The sequence below is a fragment of the Myxocyprinus asiaticus genome, chromosome 26 (genome assembly GCF_019703515.2).
Source record: "Myxocyprinus asiaticus isolate MX2 ecotype Aquarium Trade chromosome 26, UBuf_Myxa_2, whole genome shotgun sequence".
Classification (NCBI taxonomy): Eukaryota; Metazoa; Chordata; class Actinopteri; order Cypriniformes; family Catostomidae; genus Myxocyprinus; species Myxocyprinus asiaticus.
The window spans coordinates 24,523,293-24,550,088 of NC_059369.1; the positions used below are offsets into that span (position 1 = coordinate 24,523,293).

General features: G+C 37.8%; 1 protein-coding gene and 1 pseudogene across 2 annotated transcripts in view; one reads left to right on the top strand and one right to left on the bottom strand.

Moving 5' to 3' along the window:
* The window catches only part of necab2 (N-terminal EF-hand calcium binding protein 2), a 110,774-nt gene extending 100,621 nt beyond the window's left edge, over window positions 1-10,153 (top strand). For both annotated transcript variants that reach the window (XM_051656628.1, XM_051656629.1), the window contains 4 exons: window positions 3,057-3,169; window positions 4,971-5,048; window positions 7,559-7,650; window positions 8,296-10,153. In XM_051656628.1, the coding sequence (XP_051512588.1) occupies window positions 3,057-3,169; window positions 4,971-5,048; window positions 7,559-7,650; window positions 8,296-8,324 (312 nt within the window). In that variant the 3' untranslated portion in view covers window positions 8,325-10,153. The remainder of the gene's footprint in view (window positions 1-3,056; window positions 3,170-4,970; window positions 5,049-7,558; window positions 7,651-8,295) is intronic.
* LOC127417086 (putative sodium-coupled neutral amino acid transporter 8) lies at window positions 9,125-26,344 on the bottom strand (annotated as a pseudogene).
* Between the last annotated feature and the right edge of the window lie 452 nt (window positions 26,345-26,796).

Sequence of the window (26,796 nt, forward strand, 5' to 3'; positions counted from 1 at the left end):
TTCAGGGTTTATTATAGGCTTCTGCTCTTTTACTGCCCTGGACTTCGGGGAACGGGACTGCTGTCAAATCGAAGTACCAAATGGGTTAGTTTAGTTTTATTTTTCTCTCCTGCTGGGAATAAAAAACATGCTCTGTTAAAAATGTGACACCTTAATTATAGCATACACCACATGTAGTTTACAATAAATACCCTGGCATCTCCAAAACATATAATTTTGCACTACTTTGCACTAAAAATAATATGAAAGTTGTTCTAGTAATAAGGTATAAGAGTTATAGGATAACACATTTAAGCAATATCACTCAAGCAAGAGTCAGCCACATTTAATTATAGCCATGTCTGACATTCAGCACTACAGGATGATTGCGAGTGTGATATTGCTTTTATACAACTATTTTATATACGTTAATGTTGAGTAACTTACATTTTAAACACAATATGCCCAGATATTATGTTCATTTTGCTTCACTGATGAAAATATTTTCAAAAGAAGCAAAGCAGGATCTACAGTTGCATGTTTCCAGGCAACGCACAGCTGTCACCCAGCAAACACGGACAAGTGGAATGATACAAACAGTGAAGCATCCCAATGCTGTTAGATGAAATATTTTTGCACCTGGAATGACACTTGTCTAGTCAAAATTGAGGATCAGAACTAACTTTTGTAAGGACATGTTATAGTATACTACTGTAGGTTTAAATGACTTGAAAACGTCAAATTTTAAAACTTAATGATATTTAGCATATCCATTCATAGGTTAATTAATGCTACTAACTACTAACTGTAGTATGGAATTAGTCTGCCAAACGGGGATAGCTATATTTAAACCTATAAGTTCTTATAGACTATTGCAGGGTAAGATCGGTTATTTGATGAAATAAATTTCTCAGACTTAATAAAATAGGTTTTATATGACAGCACTTTAGAATTTAGAAAAGTGTGGGAGTGTTAAATGAGAAAGGTGCAGTTATGTTAAATAGACAAGTAAGAAATTGTTTCATTTCATTTCCATGAAGTTCAAGATTGGTCGTTCTAGAAATGTTATGAAACAGACATATAGCTCAGCTGTTTGTTTGTTTTTAAAGCGACAGTATCACTGGCCAACCGTGAGATAGTTACTTTCATTTGATTTAGCTAACCACACTCCCACATTTCTAAAATATTTAGATTAAACTGAAAATTAATTAGTTACTTTGGCGATACTCCAAAAAACTTTTATAATAAAGAGTAGCTGTATTGATTTTTCTGTCTGGTATGTATTTAATTTTCCTTCTCTTGAAAGAATAACCATATGCAGTTCCTACACATCTTGAAGATTTTACATAACTCTTCAAAATGAGGGTCAAAGCTTTTAAGACAGTTTGCTTTTCCCAAGCACTTCCAAAAGCAGAGCTCATTACTTAGAATTTATGGTTCCTTGAAGAACTTCTTCTCATGTTTATGTCTGTATGTCTGTCATAAAAGTAATATATGTGAATATTATGGATGGGAATCAGTAGGTTCTTGGCGATACAATATTATATCGATATCTGGGTCACTATACAATATTATTGCACTTTTTCATTTTTGGTGTATTGTGACACAAAACTGTGATATATTGCCATCTTTTACTCTTGTTTCTTATTCATCTTCATTGGACTTCGGTGCTTTGAACTTCCTGCTTTACTTCATCATAGAGGCATAGAAGTAGTGTTGCGCACAGGCATGTCAGTATCCGTTAAAACTGATTTGAGGGAAAGATGTACCTTGATTCCAGTAGGTTTATAATTATACAAAGGATCTGTACAGACTTCATTCCAAATAATAAATGTTATACTGTAGACTTCTATTCTTAGCTTGTTTTGAGTTTGCACTTTGGTATAGAAATGAAGTGTTCGTTGTCTAATTTTACTGCATGTTTCATCTTCTCTCCTACTTGCTCTTAGTTGTGCCCTTTTTTTTTCTCTAGAATATTAATGTGAAAGCTGAAACATAGAATATTGATTCTTGCTGTTAGCAGGGTTGGGAGGTTACTTTTAAAATGTATTCCACTACAGATTACAGAATATAATGTAACATATTTTGTTAGATTACTCAAGGTCAGTAACGTATTCTAAATACTTTGGATTACTTCTTCAGCACTGGTAGATTTTTTCACTTGTTTTGACTATAAAAACTCTGCCGGTACAGTAAGATAAAATACACATGTTAAAAATACATTCTCTGAAAAACCTAAATATCTTATGCAGTGTTGTTTCTAAAACTAGATAAATCTAATTGATCTTGTTTTAAGGATTTTTAGATATTTTTACAGGAAAACAATACAAAAATGATCAAGAATATGATTTTTGCCCTAATATCAAAGGTCTTACTAGAAAAAAAGAAATTATGATCCAACATGAATTTTCTTGATAAAAAATATGATCGTGTTGGTAACGTGTGCATGTAAAATGGCTAGAAATAGCATTTTAGCTTAGCGTAAATCTGACAATTTACACAAGGTTTATTTCTATTTCTTCTGCTCCAAACTTACTTCAAACTTACTTCTCTGTCTGCTCGTATGAATGTAACACTTCATAAGAAAGTGTTTCACCGCTGTTCAAATGCACTTTGGATCGCATCATTTATATGTATAAATGTTTTTCATCTGAAAGGACTAAATATCAAATGAAACAAATGACAATAAAATGCAAAGTAATCTCTTCAGTAATCAAAATACTTTTTGAATGTAACTGTATTCTAATTACCAATTATTTAAATTGTAACTATAGTGGAATACAGTTACTCATATTTCGTATTTTATATACGTAATCCCGTTACATGTATTCCGTTACTCCCCAACCCTGACTATTAGGATATCGATACAGTATAGTGACATAAAATATCTCTATACTTTGAAATACCTATTTTTTCCTAAATTCTAGATGGCATTATAGTCATTACTGTATATTCCCATCACAGAACATGCTAATACTCCCTATACTCACAGCCTTCATTATGTATTCAAACATCTTGAAAACTGATCTGCCACTTTCTTTCTCCCCCCACTGTCATCCTTCTTTTTCTCTCTCTAGTCCCTGTACCTGGTCCGCCAGGAGATGACTGTTTCCCAGAAGCAGCTTGGAGAGTTCTGCGAGGCCCTGAAACAATACCTTAAGAATGTGTCTGCCCAGAGAGACTGTTTCCAGTAAGTTGAGTGGTTATGACTTACGCTTGACCCTGTGGTGAATATTCCCCACTTTCTCTCTTTTTGACTAATTTAATCTTATTTTTACCTCTAAGCCAGGTTTCTATGACAGTTCAAATACAAATGTGTACTGTGCTTCATATTTGTGCTGTCAAACTGTGGTGCCTAATGTTTTAGTTCATTCTACTGGGGAAAGCACAAATGCATGTCATTTATGGCAACCAACACATGGAGTTTACAGAAAGAACATGACATCTCATAAGATGTAGCATCATTTTGCAATACATTATGGTGTAGCTTCTGTTATGGAATTGATCAAGTGATGGACTCAAGATGTGTAATGCAAAAAGGGGATTTTATTCCTTCCCCTTTAAAAAAAATATACATTTAGTCAAAAATAATCCTGAATTAAAAATGTATGAAAGAAACAAACACTGAGGCAATGAGCAACTCATGAAAACTGTCAATATAGTAACTATGCATCTAAAGATATAAGTGATATGACGTTCAACACTGAAGCTTCAGAGCTTGTGTTAACAAACCAACACATTTCAAATTAAAGCACTGTATCGGAGCATGATTCGATATGCAAAAACCATATGATCTTTGACTTCCGAAGCATCGTTGGGCTAAAAACCACGTGACAGCATTACTGCATTAATACATTGTGCTTACAAATTCCTAAAAGATCTTGTTCAGGACCACAATAAAAAGTTACCCAAGGAAGCCAAATGATATCCCTTGTCAAATTCTAACCTAAATAAAAACTGCTTCATTCTTCAATGTTTGGTCAAGCCGTGGCTGAGAACATTTAGAGTCCCACAGGATGAAATATTAATGTAAGAGCAGTGTGTAAAATAGTTCTTTTTGTAGTGTCTCAAGGAAACTCCATGCATCTGTTCGCTGGGAGAGTGCTTGTGTTCATGCCAGCATTTTTTACTGCCGTCATGATTCACATCAGGCTTGTGAATAAATTATCAATGAGGACCCTGTTGCTGCTGAATTGACATCTCTGTAGCTTCCCTGCCTCTTTTAGCAACTTTTTGCCTTTCTCTGTCCTTCTAAAATGTTTTTCATTGTGAAATATTTCCAGTTTGAATAATTTTTGAGAACAACATAGATCAGCATGTATTTCCATACTGGTTTAGGGTGGTTAATGCTGGTTTGGTGCTGGTCTATCTGGTGAAGCCATGCTAATCACCAGCCAAAAATGCTGTTCAATATGCACTGTCTTTTTGGTGAAGCTGGTTAAGAAACCTAGACCAGCATCTAAAACAACATATGCTGATCATTTCAACAGGGTCAGCTGAACTATTATTGAAGCTGAAATCATTATCTACTTCAGTGTCTCAGAGTGTGGCTTGTCCAACACTGTACAAGTATTAAACAACAGCCATAACTACTTGCAGCAAGTTTTATGAAGATTCTATGGGGATTATCAGAACTAGCTACAGTTTAGGCCTTTGTTGATTAATAAGCTAAACGCTATATTTTGCCGATCATTGCCGTTTTATTGCCAGAAAGGTTGCAGCTATATGAGCAGAAATATGTGAGGTACTGCCATCAAGTGGAGGGTCATACAGCACAATGGATAATTAGGTTTCTGTTTACCTTTTCTGTAAGAAAGGAGTAATTAACTTTTTAAGATAATTATCATTATCTTGTAAGCCCTTTCAACAAAGACATTCTACCAATGTTTTCTTTATCCTCAGTGTTTGTTTAACACAGTTTTTCATCAACTTGCTGAATCAGTTTGTCCCAGCTTAACATGTGAAAATGAGTGTTCTTTCTCACTCTCCAGTGTGACTGCTGTGCGGCTGCCTGACGGTCTTTCTTTTGTGGTGTACGAGTTCTGGGATGGAGAGGAGGAGTGGAAGAGGTAAAATATGACACTTATTTTTTTGTCTGGGTGTAAATCTGTGCTGATCATGTTAAATAGGATCTTCTCTATAAACTTATCTGGTGCTGTGAGCAACTGATTCCACTATAGTACATGCTGCAGGGCCACATATATATATATATATATATATATATATATAATGAAGGCCTTATAAAAATGTTCCAATTGCATTAAAGGAATAGTTCACCTAAAAAAAGAAAGACAGTTCTGCCATTATTTACTCACCGTTGTGTTATTCCAAACAGGGACTAAGAATTAAATGTTTTTCATTTCGGTTCATTCTGAGCAAAAACCTTTTTTTCGTTCCAGTTCAGAAGTTCTGCAGACTCCTTTCCAAATGGTAACCAGTTACAACAAAATAAAAGAAAGGTTAATAACATTCTTTTTTAAAAATGACAGTACTCTGCGACTTATATTTCACCCACCCTTTAGCGCAGTGTTTCCAGATCTCGCAAGAGAAACAAGCAAACTGGTCTGGAAAAACAAGCCCAAAATAAGCCTCTTGCCTCACCAAAATAAGCAAAAATAAGCCATAAAATATTTTCTTCTTTAAATTTATCAACGTAGAAACCATAACAAGCACACAGTTTATTTGTTTATTTTTTCTCCCCAATTTGGAATGCCCAATTCCCAATGCGCTCTAAGTCCTCATGGTGGCGTAGTAACTCGCCTCAATCCGGGTGGCAGAGGACGAATCTCAGTTGCCTCCACGTCTGAGACCATCAATCCGCGCATCTTATCACATGGCTTGTTGAGCGCGTTACCATGGAGACATAGCACATGTGGAGGCTTCACGCTATTCTCCACAGCATCACGCGCCCCACCGAGAGTGAACCACATTATAGCGACCACGAGGGGGTTACCCCATGTGACTCTACCCTCCCTAGCAACCGGGCCAATTTGGTTGCTTAGGAGACCTGGCTGGAGTCAATCGGCACGCCCTGGATTCAAACTCACGACTTCAGCGTCTTTACTCGCTGAGCTACCCAGGCCCCCAAGCACACAGTTTATTAACAGTTAAGTATAATTTTAATTACAGATCTGCTTCTCAGTCAAAACCCAGCAGCATCAAATCTGTATTAATGCATCAGCTCTAACAATACTTTAGTAATGACTTGGAAACAACCGAGATTTTATTTTATTTTTATTTATTTTTTAACCTTTTTCTGTTTTTGTTCCTTGAACCGTTTTTAGTCCCTGGTTCCAAACCCATATTCAGATATTTCTGTGAAACACAACGGTAGTTGTGAAGATATTTTGGAAGATATTAGACCAGAAAGGAGAAAAAGCCCCACAAAAGTGCCATAAAAGTCGCCCATATCACAGTCACACTCTGCTTCTCTTCTTAAGCCATAAAATAGCTTTGTGGAAGAAACAGACAGAAAATTAAGTTATTTAATAATCAACTCCATGAGGTTCGCGTCTAGCCTATTTCCAGTTTCAAAAATAACACAACAACATTGATGCAAAAATTGCACTGGTTCTCTTCTGTGTTGTACCTTAACACAAACATTTATTTAAATAATAGACACAGACAGAGGCTAGATGTGAGCTTCAGGAGAAAAAAAAAAATGCTCAGGGGTTTGGAACAACATGAGGGTGACAAAATGATCACAGAATTTAAATTTTTGGGTGAACTATTCCTTTTTATGTCTGGGTGTAAATCTGTGCTGATCATGTTCAATAGGATCTTCTCTATAAACTTATCAGGTGCTATGGGCAACTGATTCCACTATAGTACATGCTGTAGGGCCATCTATATATATATATATATATATATAATGAAGGCCTTGTAAAAAATTTCCAATTGCATTAAAGGAATACCCCAAAGTTTTTATAATTTTGCATGAGGAATAACACCATATTTCTGCTCACTGTGGAAATTCGGCTCACTCATTATACATACTAGGGCTGCAACAGTACATGTATCCACACTGAACTGAATGGATACAGGGGCTTCGGTACGGTACACGCAGTCACACGGATGATTACATATTTTAGCATTCGTGAAACCAATATTAAAACAACATATAACGAACAACACAAACTGCGTAGAACTAAAATGAAAATAAAATTGTGGAGCAACACAGGACCACATGGAACCAAAACGTAACAGAACAGAGCGCCACACGGTAAACTAGAAACTTTAGATCAGATAAATGCACGTGAAGTTTATGCGGGCAGTTCTTTCATCAACGTGCACGCTGCCCCGGCGGCTTTCACTTTTGCGCCCTGTCTGCGTGTTTATATCTGTGTCTCCCACTGAACGCGCTTAGATGCGATATACAATATGGAACAGCCTTTCTGTGGAACATTCCCATTATAAAGTTCCTACAATAACGCATTTCAGCAATTCTGTAGTGCCCACTCTACTGTATATAAACATGCACGCGCTGTAATTGTCCAGCAGGGGGCATTGTCAATACTAACAGATCCGCCCTCTCCTCTGATAATTAGTCCTTATCTAATCTTCTCTGATTCTCTCTCAGGCACCATCAGACTGCAGCCTGCAAGGCCTTCCAGCATGTGAAAGTGGATACTCTGTGCCAGCCAGAGGCTGTGTCTGCTGTCGCTGTGCCTGGTGCGTTCCAGTGGTGGCTGCTATGGGCAATGGCACCAAACCAGCCTTTGATGTTACTTAGTTTGGTCTTTTGTCATCTTTGGAGGGGTTGTTGTTCTTACATTTCACAGCCATAGTTTGGGCCAACCTGCTCTGCAGGAATACTCAAATTTCCAGCTTGTCCATCCTCTGACAGTGTTTTAATTAAAGGGATAGTACACCAAAAATGAAGAAAACAAAAAAATCAAACTGTCATCATTTACTACTTAAAGTCTTTTACACTCATTCCGTTCAAACCCATATGACTTTCTTCTGTGGAACCCCAAAAGGAGATGTAAGGCAGAATGTTAGCCTCAGTCACCATTCACTTTCGAGGCTAATAATCAAACATCTCTTTTTATATTCCACAGAAGAGATGCGGTTTGGAACAGCATTAGGGTGAGTAAATGATGACACAACTTTCCCTTTAAGAGGTTTTGTTCTGCACTGTATACCGCAAGCCCTCTTTGGTTAATTTTAGTACTATTTCAAGGGGAGGATGCCGTACAATTTACAAACAGATTAATGAATGTACATAGTCATAAACATAAATTATAAAGCCATGCAGGCATTAAATATTTACTGCTGTTTATCTCTTTAATAATGATGCTGACTCTCTCTTTCTAGCCGCCTGGTGCAACCTGAACAGAGAATGAGAATCAAGCCAGTCTGCAGGTGGAATTATCCCGCCTTATGCCTGAAGACCTTCACCACTCCTCTTCAGCCACTTTCCCCTCTCTATCCCTCTGACACAACCCCTGCTATCTTAACTCTCCCCTCTTCTCTCTGGGCTCTCTCCACTCTGTCTCCCTCTTTTGTAATTACTTGTTTACACAGTATTCGTTTGATATTGAGCCAAAAGTACAGTGTGAGCTGCAGAGAATGTCAGACATAGTACAATTCCCTCATGTACAACTCCACCACTGCAATATACAGACATTAAAGGGATAGTTCACCTAAAAAAAATCCTGTCATTTAATCACCCTCATGTTGTTCCAAACTTGTAAACTGTGAAAAACAAAAGGAGACGTTAGGCAAAATGTTAGCCTCAGTGTCTACTGCAAGTGAATGAGACATTAAGCCTAACATCTCCTTTTGAGCTCCACGTAAGAATAGCAAGGGGGTGAGTAAATGACAACAGAATTGTCATTTTTGGGTGGAGTATCCCTTTAAAACTCCCAAAAGTGAACAGGAATCTCACCCACTTGATGCATTATATCCAACATCAGGAAAATTACAAAGCATGTGCATTTAAAATATCAACTTACATAGACAGTCTCAACAAAGTAAATGATGCTAATTAATATTTCATCTCTGTTTGAGTTTAAACAAGCATCCACTGCTTTGCAGACAGTTCCCTGACAATACAACTTCTGAGAAGATAAAACCTGTGCAGTGAAGTATTTATACAGCTGTCCAAGGATAATAGCATTTCTGTAAAGATACTTTATATCTGTTATAGGCTGGTGTTATAGGTACTTTCTGAACATGTGTAATGCACTGTGCCATGTAGAGAGTTTGGTTTGGTAATATGTTTTGCTGAACAGCATGGCATATTCTGCCAGTAAAAGGGCCTACATTCACAACACACACCAAATAAAGATATGGTCCAAAAGCACAATGTTCATGGAGTATTATAGAGGAAATGTTTATGTAAATGAAATTTTGCCTATAGAGTGTAGAGAACATCTTGAGTAACGAGCATTAAGAGAACTGAATTATCTCATTTTCATCTACAGATACTGATATTTATTTATTTTTTAAGAGCGAGAGAAAATAGAGGAATCTAGGAGTTCATACATTTAAGAGAATGGCTTTGACGGATTGTAATTCTTACCTAATTTTATTTCTCATTAAAGAACATTTGACTCCAGATAATCTCAGGACAAGTAAAATTAACTTTCTCATAGAGGATATTTTGATCAAAGTGGATCATACTTCAAACGGCTCACATTTGTTGATCAATAAATCTAAGGCTGTTGTATTTGTGCAAAAAGACTGAAATTTCTGGTTGGCTCAATGTAGAAACAGTTCAATACCAGGCGAAACAAAACACGGCCCAGACTGCAACATTCCTTTCTGTTTGCTTTCCCACCAATCCTGCCTTCTATTTGGTTTGTTTATTCCTCACAGTGAGTGCATGTTACAAATGAATGTCCAGTAAATGATTTGCCGTAGAATTTAGCTATGCGACTTTAAATGGATTTTGTGCATTTCTTATTTTCTTTTATATTATTCCAGTAATGGAACATAAAGAAATGAAATACATACAGTATATATAAGATGAATAGAAGTTAAAATATGAGCAGTCACTTTTAATGGAATTGTTTGATGAAATGCTACTTATACCCATGTATGTTTCCGTAAACTGGCTTTCTCTCTTATAAGTGAGTGTAGAGATTTATTGCAGGGATGCAAAGTATTATATTCGTCTTAAATTTGTTAAAATTCTAGATTATGTAGAGTGCTGCTATTCAATAAAGTACTGAAAAAAGATTTGCCATTGCATATATTTTTTTAACGTCACATCCGTTTCTTGATTTAAATGAATTGTTCAAATGTGAGAATGAAAATTCTCATCATCCTCATGCCATCCCAGATGTGAATGACTTTCTTCTGCAGAACACAAATTATGATTTTTAGAAGAATATTTCAGCTCTGTAGGTCTGTACAATGCAAAAGAATGGGTGCAAAAATTGATGCCCTAAAAAGCACATAAAGGCAGCATAAAATGAATCCATACGACTCCAGTGTTTTAATCCATATCTTCTGCAGTGATATGAGTGGGTGAGAAACAGATCAATAATTAAGTCCTTTTTTGCTAGAAATTCTTCTCTCTGCCCAGTAGGGGACGATATGCATGAAGAATGTGAATCAACAAAAACACAAGAAGAAAAATGTTAAAGTGGAGATTGACTGAGCGGGGAGGAGAATTTATAGTAAAAAGGTCTTAAATATTTATCTGTTTCTCGTGTGATTTTTGGAGCTTCACAATTTTGGCACCCATTCACTTGCATAGTATGGACCAAAAGAGCAGAGAAATGCTTCTAAAAATCTTAATTTGAGTTCAGCAGATGAAAGTCATACACATCTGGGATGTCATGAGGGTAAATGATGAGAGAATTTTCATTTATGGGTGAACTATCCCTTTAACTGAACACAAATACTGTATATATCATATTAACTTGAAATTCTTTTACAATATAGTAGTTAAAGTCATAAAGGGATAGTTCACATAAAAGTGGAAATTCTGTATTTATGTAGCATCTTTCTACTACTCAAGGTCGCTTTACAAAAACAAGAAAGGAGGAATCAGAAAAATACAAAGACATCTAAAAAATAGAGCACAATAAACAAAATAAGTTAATTAACTAATTAACTATGACTTCCGTGGGACACAGGAGATGTTAGGCACAATGATAGCCCCAGTTACCCTTCACTTTCATTGCATCGTTTTTCCATACACTGACAGTAAATGGCACCGCAGTGAATTGACAGTTTAAGTATATAAAAATAGTTCCCATATCTAAAGAACACTAATATATTTTTATATCCTATAATTATAACTTTACACTCTTATTATAGTACTTCACTATTATCTTTCCCAACTCTTGCTACTTTTGAGGAACAAAGTCAGCATGGCTCTCAACTGCACTGTTACAATTAATGTTTAAGGACATTCATGATACATGTAATTTTATTACTTAACAAATATTACTGAAATTCAAGAAAAAGGGCCAGTAAAAATTGCAGGACTTTCAAAAAGAGAAGATATAAATAATACAGATTTACATGCCACATTTGTCTGAGGTATTTCGTATAAAATTGTTACTACATTTGTGCTTATTTTAAAGTGAATATAATTCCATTTTAAGGAATTAGTCCACACACCTACATGAAAGATATTATGAAATATTGGAGCAATGTTTAAAATGATGCCAAACCATACAGTTAAAAGTCCTTGTGTTGAATGGTAGCTGACATTAAACTTTTCTGAAAAAAAGCTGACAAAATACCTTTCAGGGCAGTTCCAGCTTGCAAAATTATTAGTGAGATATTTAGATCTCACTTAAGATTGATTGCAATTAAAGTACTCTGTCCAAAAATATAGGTACCACAGAAAAGTGTGATTATTCCCCATGCAACCAGAAGATATCTGAAAAAAATCCAAAGAATTACACGATCTCCATCACATTTCTCTTACCTCAGCATAGGAGAAACTGACTCTGACTGCACAGCAAATATCAGGCAAAGTCCTTCAATAAAAGATGTACACAAGTGAAAATTTGAACACATTATTATATATTATTATATAATACACATTATTCCAGCTCAAAATGAACTGCATAACAAGATGTCTAACAGAATTAAATACTTTCACATTACATTTAGATGCTCAGACATTAAGTGCTGTGTGAATTAAGGAGATACCACAGCTCATATTTAAAGGAACATTCACAAAGCATGTGTTTTTAAGTCTGTCTGCACTATTTCAGAATTGTTTTTCTATGTAAACATGTGCAAGACAAATGTCTTTGATCGTTGTGAGGCTTCTCACAGCTTTTTCAGCATCTCATGCCATGAGCGCATTTTTAAGATGCAGTGTCAAGTTAAAAGAACTTCAACTTTTCAATATGCATCTAGAGAAACCTGCGTTCCATTTGTTGCGTAGTTTAATGCAAGAATGTGTTCCGAGTCAACGGCCCCTAATAATGTCCATCCAATATGACTCTGCAGTTAGTGAGTTCAGCCAGAAATACAGCCACAAAATTCACAATTCATTACAGTAAAGGGTCTTGTACAATGAATCAGACAGGTAGAATTACCTGGAGATATAAAGATGAAGAAAGCACTAACTCCCCCGACTACATTGATCACTTTGCTGATGTCCGGAACAAAAACTGAAATAAGAAGCGTGACTGTGACCCAAGCTGTGGTCAGGGTAACACGGGAAAGGCAATCGTGGGAATCAGTCACGGCGGTGTGTTTGAGTCTGTGCCGCAGCAACGGATCCTGGATCACAGATCTACATACACACATACCTAAATGGCAATACCACACGGCCATCCAACCATGTTAAAATGATTCTATTCAATGTCTTTATGCAAATAAATACTGTAGGTGGAAATGTAGTGGCAAAATGTAGTGTGGGCTCATTGATCACTCCTACAGAAATATGTGCCTTAAAGGAATAATTCACCCAAAAATTTAAATTCCCTCATCATTTACTCACCCTCATGCCATCCCAGATGTGTATGACATTCTTTTATCTGCTGAACTCAAATGAAGTTTTTTAGAAGAATTTATCATACAATGCAAGTTAATGGGTGCCAACATTTTGAAGATCCAAAAATCACATAAGTCAGCATTAAAGTAATCCATAAGACTCCAGTAGTTAAATAATTGTCTTCAGGGGGTGACGCCATGCGAAGGGCAGACGTGTGAGAGACAGCTCTGTGCACTTTGCTAATTTTGTACATTATTTTCATGATATAATCCAGTGAAATTCGATACACCCAGTTACACATTTACTGTTTGAGGTAAACATGGCAAAGAAGTCAAAATCCTCGGGCTCTGTAGACATTAAAAGACACTTACGGGTTCAAGATGAAAGCCCAGAAAGGCCTGTGGACCGGGGACTCAATTTGGATGCCGCGGCGGGAGAAGGAATCCAGCGTCAACTGTCCAACATGTCGGTGATGTTGACGAAGGTACTTGCGGACTTGGAGGATCTCGCTGTAATAATTCAATCGATTACGGCGATGGGAAAAAATTCTCTGAGCTAGTCACAAGAGTGACAGATGTTGAAAAACGAATCGATTATTTGGAGGCATCAGAGAGGGAATTAGCCGCTAATCCGCCTGTGACCAAAGTTGATTTGGAACGTGTTCTTGAAAAGCTTGAAGATCTTGAGAATAGAAGCCGCAGGAATAACCTTCGAATAGTTGGAATTCCTGAGCATGAGGAGGGCAGAGATATGGTGAAATTCCTGGATGAGCTCTTCCCGAGTCTGCTCGACATAACAGGCCACAAGCTGGAAATCGAGCGAGCTCACAGAGTCCCAGCTCACAGATCTGCAGAGGGAGGAAGGCCCCGATTGATTCTGGCCAAATTTTTGAAATCATCCCTTAAAGATCTAGTGTTGTGCCAGGCGAGGAGCAAAGGAAAGCTTTCTTGGAAGAATTACAATATTTTCTTGTTCCCGGACTTTGCGAACTCGACAAGTTAGAAACGCGATCGGTTTAGGGAATGCAAGAAACTCTTGCTCTGATGTTTCCAGCCAGACAGAATAAACACCAAGGACGGCAATCAGGCAATGTCTTTTATTGAAACAATGGGTGAGTAACCATTGGGTGTTTTTCTTGTGAGTGGATTGAATCACTGTACATACTCTGGCTTTCGGAGGAAGCTGGGCACCATTTTTGTTTCCTTTTGCGTTGGCTCCGCCGAGTGGTTGGAGTTTTGTGGATTAACACTTTTCCTTAAAGAAACTTTTGCATTGACGGAAGATCACTTTTACAATGAATGGATGACCACAAAACATCTACATGCCCACACATAGGATGTCTTTTATAAAGTTGGCGGACTGTGTAAATCATGGGATATACTTTTATGCGGACTCCGAGTGAATTGACTCTTGACCATCCGAGGACTGGGATGCGTATTTCGTTTCCTTTTGTGCTGGTTCCGCCTAACGGCTGGAGCTTGTTTTGTTAAATAACATTACTTCGGGACAGTTATGGATGAATCTGTCAGTTCCTTGTGCTTATGCCTCCTGTTGGCTGGAGTATGATTTGTGGAGTATTTTCGTGGGACATTGGAATGATTATGTCATCTGCTGCACTCATCAGCTGGCTCACTGAAGATTCGTTTGTCTGACCGAGGAAACTGAACGGTTTATATCGGCTGGAATTTGTTTTGTGAAGGAACACACCTTCGAGACAGTTCTGTGAATGAGTCTACACGTTCTTTGTGTTTATTCTGCCTATTGGCTGGGGTTTGTTTTACAAAATATTTAATGTTATGTAATTTTGCCTTACAAATTTGTGAGGCAAATTGAGCAATCCGATGGCAAAGTTGTCATGGGGGCTCTTGTAGGCATACATGAACTCTTTGAGTGTAAAGGGATTGACGCCGGTTGGCGCTGTCGTGCACGGGGTTAATGCGCACGTTTTTATTTTTTCTGTTTGTTTTGTTCGGGGTTTTATTGTTGCATTAATGTTGAAATGTGGTCTTCATAATTTTGTTTTTGACACACAATTTATTTTTTCTATTATATCAAAATGTCAAATGTTAATACGAGTGTACTATCTCTCTCCACATGGAATGTAAATGGGTTGGGGCACCCCATAAAAAGAAGGAAGGTTATTACTTTTCTTAAACGTAAGAAATATGATATAGTGTTTCAAGAAACTCATCTTTCCCCGCAGGAATCTGAAAAATTTGGGAAGATATGGGGTGGACATGTTTTCTTTAGTGTTGGCTCAAGTAAGAGCAGGGGAGTCATTATATTGGTAAATAAACATTTACAATTCAAATTTCTCAAACAGTTTAATGATAAATTAGGAAGAGTAATTATTGTTTTAGCAGAAATTCAGGGGCAAAGTCTGATTTTGGCTAATATTTACGCACCTAACACTGATGATCAGGGCTTTTTTATAGATCTTGAAGGGATGTTGCAAGCCGCTGGCACCCCTCATGATATAATTTTGGGAGGAGACTTTAATCTTTTGATGGACTCAGTCCTTGATCATAGTGAAGTAAAAGTGTGTAAGCCCCCTAGAGCAACACTGATGCTTCACAGGATGTGTAAAAATCTTGGTCTTACAGATATTTGGAGACTTTTGAACCCATCTGGTAGGGACTATAAATGTTTTTCATCAGTCCATAAGATTTATTCTAGAATAGATTTTTTTATATATATCCAAATCCCTCATTTCATCTGTTGTTGATTGCTCAATTGGAAATATTTTAGTCTCGGATCACGCCCTGGTGAGTTTAGAGGTGTTGCCACATATAGAGAAAAAAAATCATATAGTTGATAAAAAAAATCATATAGTTGAAAAAAAAAATCATATAGTTGATCCCTTTTGCAAAATCCTGATTTCCAACAAATGTTAAAGACTGAAATCAATGTTTATATGGAGACCAACTGGTCCTCAGTATCTTCTGTGGGCGTGGCTTGAAAGGCACTTAAGGCGGTTCCATCTGCCTTAATCCAAAGCACGAGAACTCGTGGAGTTGGAAGGAAATATTGAAAGTGCAGAGGCAGAGCTGAAGTGCCGTATGTCATCTGATGGCCTCAGAGAATTGATTCTTTTGAAATATAGATATAATACTATTTTATCGCAGAAAGTGGAGTTTTGTTTATTCAGGGCAAGACAGTCATACTTTGAGTTGGGAGACAAAGCAGGGAAGCTTTTGGCTAGAAATATAAAGCAAAGAGAGTCTTTTTCTATAATTCCCTCAGTGAAATCTGCTGGTGGTGAAAGTTTTACCTCAGTCATTGATATTAATAATGTCTTTAAAGAATTCTATCTTGATCTTTATAGTTCCACGTCTTCGTCTACTGATGAAGATATTAGAAACTTTGTGGAACCATTAGATCTTCCTAAACTGACGATTGAGCAAAAAAACTCTCTTGATTCTGAGATAACCTTGGAGGAGCTTGACGAGGTAATTAAGTCCCTACCTACAGGCAAAGCTCCGGGGCCAGATGGTTTTGCCGCAGAATTTTTTAGATCCTATGCTACAGAACTGGCTCCACTTTTGTTAGAAGTTTATACTGAATCATTAAAGAAGGGAAAACTTCCTCCAACCATGACACAAGCCTGGATCAGTTTGATTCTTAAAAAGGACAAAGATCCAAGCGAGTGTAAAAGTTACTGTCCAATCTCCCTGATCCAAATTTTGGCTAACCGATTAAGTAAGGTTAAGACTTCTCTTATACATATAGATCAGGTGGGGTTTATTCGGGCCGCAGGTCTTCTGATAACATCAGGCGTCTCATCAATATCATGTGGTCAGTAGCGAATGATCAGTCTCCGGTCGCTGCCATCTCACTTGATGCCAAAAAGGCGTTTGATCTGGTAGAATGGGATTATCTTTTTAAAATTTTGGAAATGTATGGGTTCGGGAGTACATTTATTGGTTGGATTAAGTTACTTTATAGACACCCTGTAGCAGCGGTACAAACAAATGGATTAATTTCAGATTATATTACTCTGAATAGGGGCACTAGGCAGGGTTGCCCTCTTTCCCCATTATTGTTCTGTCTTGCCCTGGAACCATTAGCAGCCGCGATAAGAAAGGAGAATGATTTTTCAGGGGTGATTGTGGGAGGTGTGGCGCATAATTAATTCCTTTTCCAAGTTCTCAGGATACAAAGTCAGTTGGTCTAAATCCGAAGCTTTGGCTTTGACAGCATATTGTCCAGTAACGGCCTTCCAGCTGGGCGCCTTCCAGTGGCCCAAACAGGGCATTAAGTATTTGGGAATTTTATTCCCAGCAAATTTGTCTGATTTAGTCAGAGTTAATTTTGATCCCTTAATAAAAAGGTTTTCGAATGATGTGGACAGGTGGGCTTCATTACACTTAACGATGAGTGGGAAGGTTAATGTAATTAAAATGAATTGTATTCCAAAATTCAACTACCTGTTACAATCTCTCCCTATATATGTCCCCCTCTCTTATTTCAAGCAATTTGATAGCATAGTGAAGTCCTTCATTTGGAATGGTAAGCGTGCCAGGTTAAATTTTAATAAGTTATATTGGCCGATTGACAAAGGTGGGTTAGGCCTACCCAAGATTTTGTTTTATTATTATGCATTTTATCTCAGATATTTGGCTCATTGGTCGCTTCCACCTGAGAGAGCCCCTCCCTGGTTTTGTATTGAAAAGGAAGCTCTTGCCCCTATCTTGCCTCTGCATAGCCTTTCGATCAAATTAATCTGAGAAGTTAAGTCACACCCCGTTATTTTGCATTTACACTCGATATGGACAAAAGTGTCAAAGAGTGTTTAATTCGGATATTTATTTAAATGTAGCCTCGAGCATATGGCATAGCCTAAACTATGCATTAATAAGTCCCCTTTCTGTTGGTTGGATTGGATTTTGAGGGGGGTTAATACACTCTGTGACCTAAATGAGAGTGTAGTATCGAGACCTTTTGAAAATTTGGTTCAAAATTTTGGGATTCCCAGATCTCAATTTTATAAGTATTTACAACTGAGCCACCTACTCTGCACTCTTTTTGGGAGTGGCACGCACCCCCCTAGTGTGGCAGATACTCTGGGAGTGGTGATTACTGCTTTTGGAAAAGGTCATGAGGCATCAGTGTATTACTCCCTGCTAATTCCGAGTCTGGGGGACGGAGCTTTAAATTCCCTCAAAAGATTTTGGGAGGAAGATTTAAATTTGGTTTTGGAGGAAGGAGTGTGGGCTAAGATTCTTAAAAAGGTCAAGTCTGCATCTAGAGATGCAAGGGTGTGCCTTATGCAATTTAAGATTCTACATAGATTTTATTGGACCCCTTCTAAATTGTATAGGCTTGGTCTTAAGGACACATCCACCTGCTGGCGATGCCATTAAGAAGATGGAGATACCACCCATGTTTTTTGGGGGTGTCGTAAGATACAGGAGTTCTGGTTGAGGGTCCAGAATTTTATGGCCGACGTATTGGGTACTCGGATCTCCTTTTGCCCCAGGCTCTGTATTTTGGGTGACGGGGCAGTCATTGATGTAGGAGATAAGTACATGAAGAATTGGATCCTGGCCTGTGTCATGGTGGGCAGACAGGTTATCCTTAGAGGATGGAAGTCAGCTGGAGCCCCCTCGTTTCGTGAGTGGTGCGAGGAGATGGGCAGGGTGGCAGCTTGGGAAGAGTTGTCATATTTTAGTCTAGGCAACATGGATATGTTCATCAGGAGGTGGGGCAGCTATTTGGCCTTTTTGGAGGGCTCCTGGGGAGGGGCAGTGGAGGGAGACGTGTTGTTTTAAATGTGTATGTTGTAGCCTTTTTGTTTTTGAATATATACTTCAATTGTATTTGACCACTGGGGTATCTGTTTGTGTTGGGTGGTGGGGTGGTTAATGTTCGGGAGGAATAATAAAAAAAAATTTAAAAAATGTTGCACTTTACAACATACAAATGTACAGTATATTGTTTAAACATTTACTATATGCACATTTTTGTTAATTCGTTTGTTTGTTTGTCTTCTCTGTTTGTTTAATTGAGCACTGTTTTGTCCTGCATAATTTTGAATCCACATTAAGATATGTTTACTGGAAACTCAGTACTTTCGAAAATAAATAATAAAAATTACCATAATAAGCAAAAAAATAAAATAAAATTGTCTTCAGAAGTGATCTGATAGGTGTGGGTGAGATACAGATCAATATTTAAGTCCTCTTTTACTATAAATTATCCTCCCTGCTCAGTCAATCTCGACTTTCACTTTCACAATCTTCTTGTGTTTTTGGTTATTCATATTCTTCATGCATATCGCCCCCTACTGGGTAGAGAGAAAAAGGACTTAAATGTTGATCTGTTTCTCACCCACATCTATTTTATTGTTTCAGAAGAAATGGATTTAACCACTGGACTTGTATGGATTACTTTTATGATGGCTGCATGTGCTTTTTGGAGCATCAACATTTTGGCACCCATTCACTTGCATTGTATGGACGTACAGAGCTGAAATATTCTTCTAAAAATCATCATGTTTGTTCTGCAGAAGAAAGTCAAACACATCGGGGATGGAATGAAGGTGATTAAATGATGAGAGAATTTGCATTTTTGGGTGAACTAACCCTTTATCTCAACAATAATAGTGTCGTTTTAGTTTGTGACAAGATTTAATAGTCCTGCCACTAAACATAAGACTCTGTGTATGTGGCATACAGTGGCATGCAAAAGTTTGGGCACCCCTGGTCAAAATTTCTGTTGCTGTGAATAGCTAAGAGAGTAGAAGATGAACTGATCTCCAAAATGCATAAAGTTAAAGATGAAACTTTCTTTTCAACATTTTAAGCAATATTAGTGTATTATTTTTATTTTGTACAATTTTAGAGTGAAAAAAGGAAAGGAGCACCATGCAAAAGTTTGGGCACCCCAAGAGATTTGAGCTCTCAGATAACTTTTACCAAGGTTTCAGACCTTAACTAGCTTGTTAGGGCAATGGCTTGTTCACAGTCATTGTTTGGGAAGGCCAGGTGATGCAAATTTAAAAGCTTTATACATACTCTGACTCCTCAAATCTTGTTCCAACAATCAGCAGCCATGGGCTCCTCTAAGCAGCTGCCTAGCATTCTGAAAATTAAAATAATTGATGCCCACAAAGCAGGAGAAGGTTATAAGAAGATAGCAAAGCGTTTTCAGGTAGCCGTTTCCTCAGTTCGTAATGTAATTAAGAAATGGCAGTTAACAGGAACGGTGGAGGTCAAGTTGAGGTCTGGAAGATCAAGAAAGCTTTCAGAGAGAACTCCTCATAGGCTAGAAAGGCAAATCAAACCCCCTGTTTGACTGCAAAAGACCTTAATGAAGATTTAGCAGACTCTGGAGTAGTGGTGCACTGTTCTACTGTGCAGCGACACCTGCACAAATATGACCTTCATGGAAGAGTCATGAGAAGAAAACCTTTCCTGCATCCTCGCCACAAAATTCAGCGTCAGAAGTTTGCAAATGAACATCTAAACAAGCCTGATGAATTTTGGAAACAAGTCCTGCAGACTGATGAAGTTAAAATATAACTTTTTGGCCGCAATGAGCAAAGGTATGCTTGGAGAAAATAGGGTGCAGAATTTCATGAAAAGTACACCTCTCGAACTGTTTAGCACGGGGGTGGATCGATCATGCTTTGGGATTGTGTTGATGCCAGTGCCACAGGGGAACATTTCACTGGTAGAGGAAAGAATGTATTAAATTAAATACCAGCAAATTCTGGAAGCAAACATCACACCATCTGTAAAAAAGCTGAAGATGAAAAGAGGATTGCTTTTACAACAGGATAATGATCCTAAACACACCTCAAAATCCACAATGGACGACCTCAAGAGGCGCAAGCTGAAGGTTTTGCCATAGCCCTCAAAGTTCCCCGACCTAAACATCATCGAAAATCTGTGGATAGACCTCAAAAGAGCAGTGCATGCAAGACAGCCCAAGAATCTCACAGAACTAGACGCCTTTTGCAAGGAAGAATGGGCGAAAATCCCCCACACAAAAATTGAAAACACTTAGCTGGCTACAAAAAGCTTTTACAAGCTGTGATACTTGCCAAAGGGGGTGTTATTAAGTACTGACCATGCAGGGTGCCCAAACTTTTGCTTCGGGCCCTTTTCCTTTTTTGTTATTTTGAAACTGTAAAAGATGAATATAAAAAAGTAAAAGTGTTTAAAATATTAAAGAAATGTGTCATCTTTAACTTTAAGCCTTTCGGAAATCTGGCCATTTTTTGCTCGCTTAGCTATTCACAGCAACAGAAATTTTGATCAGGGGTGCCCAAACTTTTGCATGCCACTGTACCTTCCAAGCAGGACAATGATGGGATAATGATAATGATTGAGACCCTAAAGAGCAGCCTGGCAAGCATCATGGTTACATCAGTCCCACTGTACGACATCAGAATATCAGAAGAAACATTCTTACCAATGTCAGGTACCCATAGACTCCTACAAAACAAGTTCAAGTATCAACTCATTGGCTGAACAGTATGCTCTTTACTAAACTGATGAATCATTACATCCCCATTTAAATAAATATCAATAGTGCCACACTTAAAAATTATCGTCTTTGCATTAGATAACAAAATCAACCAAGAGGCATTCATTTTAAAGAAACATAGCACAAGGAAATTTTTCATGAAAACATTCCATACAATTAAGTTTGTTAGATTTTTATTCATGAGACAATAGATAAACATGAAGAACAAAATGCATAGAAAAAGTATTTGGACACTTTCTGGTTGTCCATACCACCATGTGATAAACACCTGTGGTTACTCTTTAGTATTATACTGTCCATATACTGTACACTACAAGGTTCAAATGCTAGTACACTGGCATGCTAGCACTCCAGTTCAAATATTATATATTTGGGAAGTTCATATGCAGTTTCAGAAAAGGAAGTTTTCTTTTTTTCTCCCCAATTTGGAATGCCCAATTCCCAATGCACTCTAAGTCCTCGTGGTGGCGTAGTGACTCGCCTCAATCTGGGTGGCGGAGGACGAATCTCAGTTGCCTCCACGTCTGAGACCGTTAACCCATGCATCTTATCACGTGGCTTGTTGAGCGTGTTACCGCAGAGACATAGGGCGTGTGGAGGCTTCACGCTATTCTCCGTGGAATCCATGCACAATTCACGATGTCCCCCACTGAGAACGAGAACCACACATTATAGTGACTCCATGTGACTCTACCCTAGCAACCAGGCCAATTTGGTTGCTTAGGAGACCTGGCTGGAGTCACTCAGCACGCCTTGGATTCGAACTCGCAACTCCAGGGGTGGTAGTCAGCATCTTTACTCGCTGAGCTACCCATGCCCCATAGAATAGCAAGTTTTAATAATATGTGGACACTGAACCAAACTGACCAGTGAGAGAGTAGATGATGAGGCAGATGAACATGGACACCACAGAGACGAAGACCCAGTGGGACAGCTTCCTGTTCTCCATATTACTATAGGCAGTAATGCAGGCCTCATGGCACTGAAACTGTTAAGACAGAGTTTGAAGTATCAGCTCAAGCAAAGTGTTCAAACATCAGATCTCCAACACATTTACACAAAGGGCTCAAAAGGCTTTTCCTGTAATTAAGAAAAAATAAAGCACCTTCAGCACTAGCTCATTTCACACCAATCCCCCTCTTGCACAGCTCTTTTCATATCTCCCTTTCTCTCCTCTATCTATTCCTGCCTTGTGATCAATCAGCCTCAGGCAATGGACACGAATAATCCTGCACTTTTCTGCAGTGCCGCCACACTGGACTTTTATTACATTTTCGACAATTCCCATGTGTTACCGTGGTTACAGGAGAACTAACAAATAAAACTCACCTCAAAGCTGCATTGGTTTTCATTCTTTGCATCTGAATGGACCTAAAATATTAAAGTGGGAGCAAAAAGCTACTTGGCTCCTTGTCTTTTGTGGACTGAAGCCTGAGGGCCTGTCTTTGGAGTGATGACATTCAATGAAAGAATTCCAATGCTCTTTTTCTCAAAGATGCAATGCCAGTACAAAGCTAGAAAAATGTATTTCTCTGCAATCACCTGAAAGCCAAAGCAGATAGTTGGAACAACATTGAACATCGAAGCCCATGAGCTCACTCTAAAAAAAAGCTATTATTACTATTAGTAATATTATTACTAAACAGAGGTGGTTTCACATAAAAAAAAAGTGGTAAAAGAGCTGTTCAATCATGATGTAAATTTGTAAGCCAACCCAGAAGGTTAACAGGCCATGGGCTCCCACAGGAATTTCGAATGGGTTTTTAGAATAGCGTTTTTTTCGATTAATGATTAAAATAAGGTCTGTTGTTAACGTTATTGAAGAGACTTTTATGTTTTGTTCTACAACACGTTACAGTCCTAACTCAAACGCACATTTTGAAGCCATTGTGAAGTTTCAAACCGTGCGTTGCTAAACAAGGACTAAAACGGATGTCCAATTTATCAAGCACCTAAACAACAAGCATCCTTGTGGTAGTTGTAGTCATTACTTAGTAACTTGTTAGCAACTTACACTTTTGAAAAACAGAGCAGCTACAAAATTTGCACAACTCTGTGTAATTTATGTTTTGAAATGCCCAATTCCTAATGCGCTCTAAGTCCTCGTGGTGGCGTAATGACTCGCCTCAATCCGGGTAACGGAGGACGAATTTCAGCTGCCTCCATGTCCGAGACCTTCAATCCGCGCATCTTATCACGTGGCTTGTTGAGCGCATTACCGCGGAGACATAGCACGTGTGGAGGCTTCACGCCATTCTCCGCTGCATCCACGCACAACTCACCACGCGCGCCACCAAGAGCGAGAACCACTTTATAGCGACCATGAGGAGGTTACCCCATGTGACTCTATCCTCCCTAGCAACTGGGCCAATCTGGTTGCTTAGGAGACCTGGCTGGAGTCACTCATCACGCCCTCGATTCGAACTTGCGACTCCAGGGGTGGTAGTCAGCGTCTTTACTCGCTGAGCTACCCAGGCCCCCAGCGTGAAAGTAATGTGAACCACATACCTTATTTTACTCATGAATCAAAAACCACTATTCTAAAAACCAATTGGAAATTTTTGAGTTACCCCTTGGCTGTAAAATGCTAATTTTCTCTTTGGTGTTAGAACTTTAACCTGACAGACTTTTATATTCATTCAGAGTTCAGCATGATGATACTTTTTGTTTAGGCACTGAAGAGAGAAACATAAAAGCATTCTGCGATGATGCTGAAAGTGCTATGAACCTTTATTTATTTTACCACAAAATTGGAAAGCACTCTCACTCCATAGTTACCCATTGCTGTAAAGAGGAGAAAGATTGATCTCATGGACTGGCCTCATGTGGTATTTGACAGTGATGGCTACAGTGAGATAAGTAGCAGCAAAGGTTCCAAGAAAACTGCACAAAAACAAATATGGAAGACAATAAATGCAACTGACATTACAAGAAGTGGAGGAGAGACACTCTAAAGCTATTCAAATACTGTGCACTGTCATGGCAATTGACCATAAACGTCCTAATGAAAAACAGAATAACAGTGCTTCATAAAAGCAACAACCCACTGTATCACTGCATCAGTGGAGCTGGCAGGCCAAGCATAAATCCACAGTAAAACTACAGGCAAAGAAAACAAACAGACTCAAGGAACTTCATATGACTGTGTCTGCATATTAGTGAACTAAACCTTCAAAGACCTCTGATCCACTGCCAGCCACTGAAAGCCTGTCTGTCATTTATCTATAATAAGTGGCAAAATACAAACAGCACAATCACAGTTTTTTTTCTCTCTCTAATCAACAGGGTTCCAACACTTTCTAACCAATTTCAAGTTGTTTGTGATTGTTACATAAAGATTTTTAAAAGTCTATTTGAATCATATAACTGTGCTAATGAATCATTTAGAACAATCTGTGAACCAGTTAAAACTAGCACAAAACCACACAAATTAGACATCAATATGGCTTGTGAGCAAGTTTACTCTACTCAAGCAGGATCTAGCCGATTACATTTTGTAAGTAGGGCTGTTGATTTAATGCATTACTTCAGTGTGATTAATTATACAAAAAATTAATTTGTTTAATCATGTCTCAGAAACGTAAGGAGTATTCCTACCATTGGAGCAATTCACGCTTAAAGTACAACCTGTTTTCAGCACGGGGCAGTAAGCAAAACTCCAACTGTATATGCAACACGCAGCTGTACAGACAACAAAACCAGGCTTGCGTTCAAAAACAGCTGGACAGAGTGCAATTCCGAATGCAGGGATCTCGAGGCGTGCTTTTCTAAATTTCAAACTATGCTTAACCTGAAACAGTGACCAAAAACACAGTGTTTACGACGCAACCAATGTGAGGTGCTCCAAAAGTGTCCATCTGACGCATGAGTACATTGACAAGTCCTTAAAAAAAGCCCTGACAATCTATCTATATAGAAAAGATTGACGAATACAATTGCAAAATGGATTGCTGTGGACTGTAAGTCAATGAAAGGCTTATGTTCAATGATACAGAAATAAACAATATATTTCCTTCTAAATCCCCTTTTTGTATTGTCTTATCAATGCTTTACTCGTCTGCCACAACAATGTAATGCATTTTAATTACTTAAATTATATTTTTAATATTTATTTAGAATTATTGAAATATAATTATTTAATCATTATATACTGAATTATTGCTAATTGGGGGGCTTTCTCTGCAAATATTTATATAAGTGATTAATTGCGATTCATTTGATTAATCGGAATGTCATGATATTTATTTGATTAAAAAATGTTATCCATTGATAGCCCTAGTTTTAATGTTGTACATTCACTACAGTAATTTCTGTGATTTTTTTTCAGGCTTGGAAATATAATTAATTAACTTGCTTCTTTTCAAATCATTCTGGTTTCTGTGCTGCATTTTCTGAACAATACAACAGACCCCAAAAGAAACTGCACTCAAAGAAACTATTTTAGCCTATTGTTAAGACTTACGCATTTTAATTTCATATCAAAATTCCATCAAATTTAATTGGGTAATTAAATTAATAAAACTAAACATTTAGCTTTTTTATTTCATTTTAAGGATTATTCAATTTAATTTGACAGAAGTTTGTTATGGAATTGAAATGCATAAATATTACATTTATTTTTTTGAGTTTACATGAGAAAATATAGTTTCTCACCTAGTATATTTCTGTATGCTGATCTCCTTTGGGACAGAGAGAGGGAAAATGAAGAAGAGACACAGGAGAAACAGAGCAAATCACTGGTCTGTGTACCAGTGGTATGGCATCTCTGATTCTGGTGAGCCTGTGATTAGCTCAAGCATGGACAGACTCACATGAGATTAAAATTCCAGACATATCAGTTAGTTACCTTATAATTTAGGCTTTTTTTCTACATAGCAATGGTCCCCTTATGGGGGCGGCCATGTTAGGATCACATGACCAGTCAAATACTACTCACTAATTGTGCTCTAAAGTCATGTTGGAATGATCGTATTTATAAGTTAAGCGCACATGAACTCAACCACAAAGTTTGATGGACTTTGATGGACTGGATTTTCTTCGAGCCCAGACTTTCCGAGTTGGGGGCGTGTCGATTTAAGTAAGAATCATGGCAGAAGCAAATTGTTATTGGTAAAATTAAAGTGTTACTTGAGGATTTTGACTGTGCAGTTTAGATTGTATGCATCCTTTGTACTGTTTATGAGGAATAACTCATTTCAAGACTCATTTAACTTGTTTATGCAGTGACAAGCGTTTGCAACAAAACATTTCCCAATCATTACAGTACCTGCCCTGTTATTGGACACTTAAACTCATAAATTAAATAAATTATGGGTGAGAGTGAATGGTGAATTTTTTACAATGGCATTGGTCACTGAAAACTATTGCGTTTGATGGATGCTGGATCCATGCCCTTAGGTGTCAGTGTA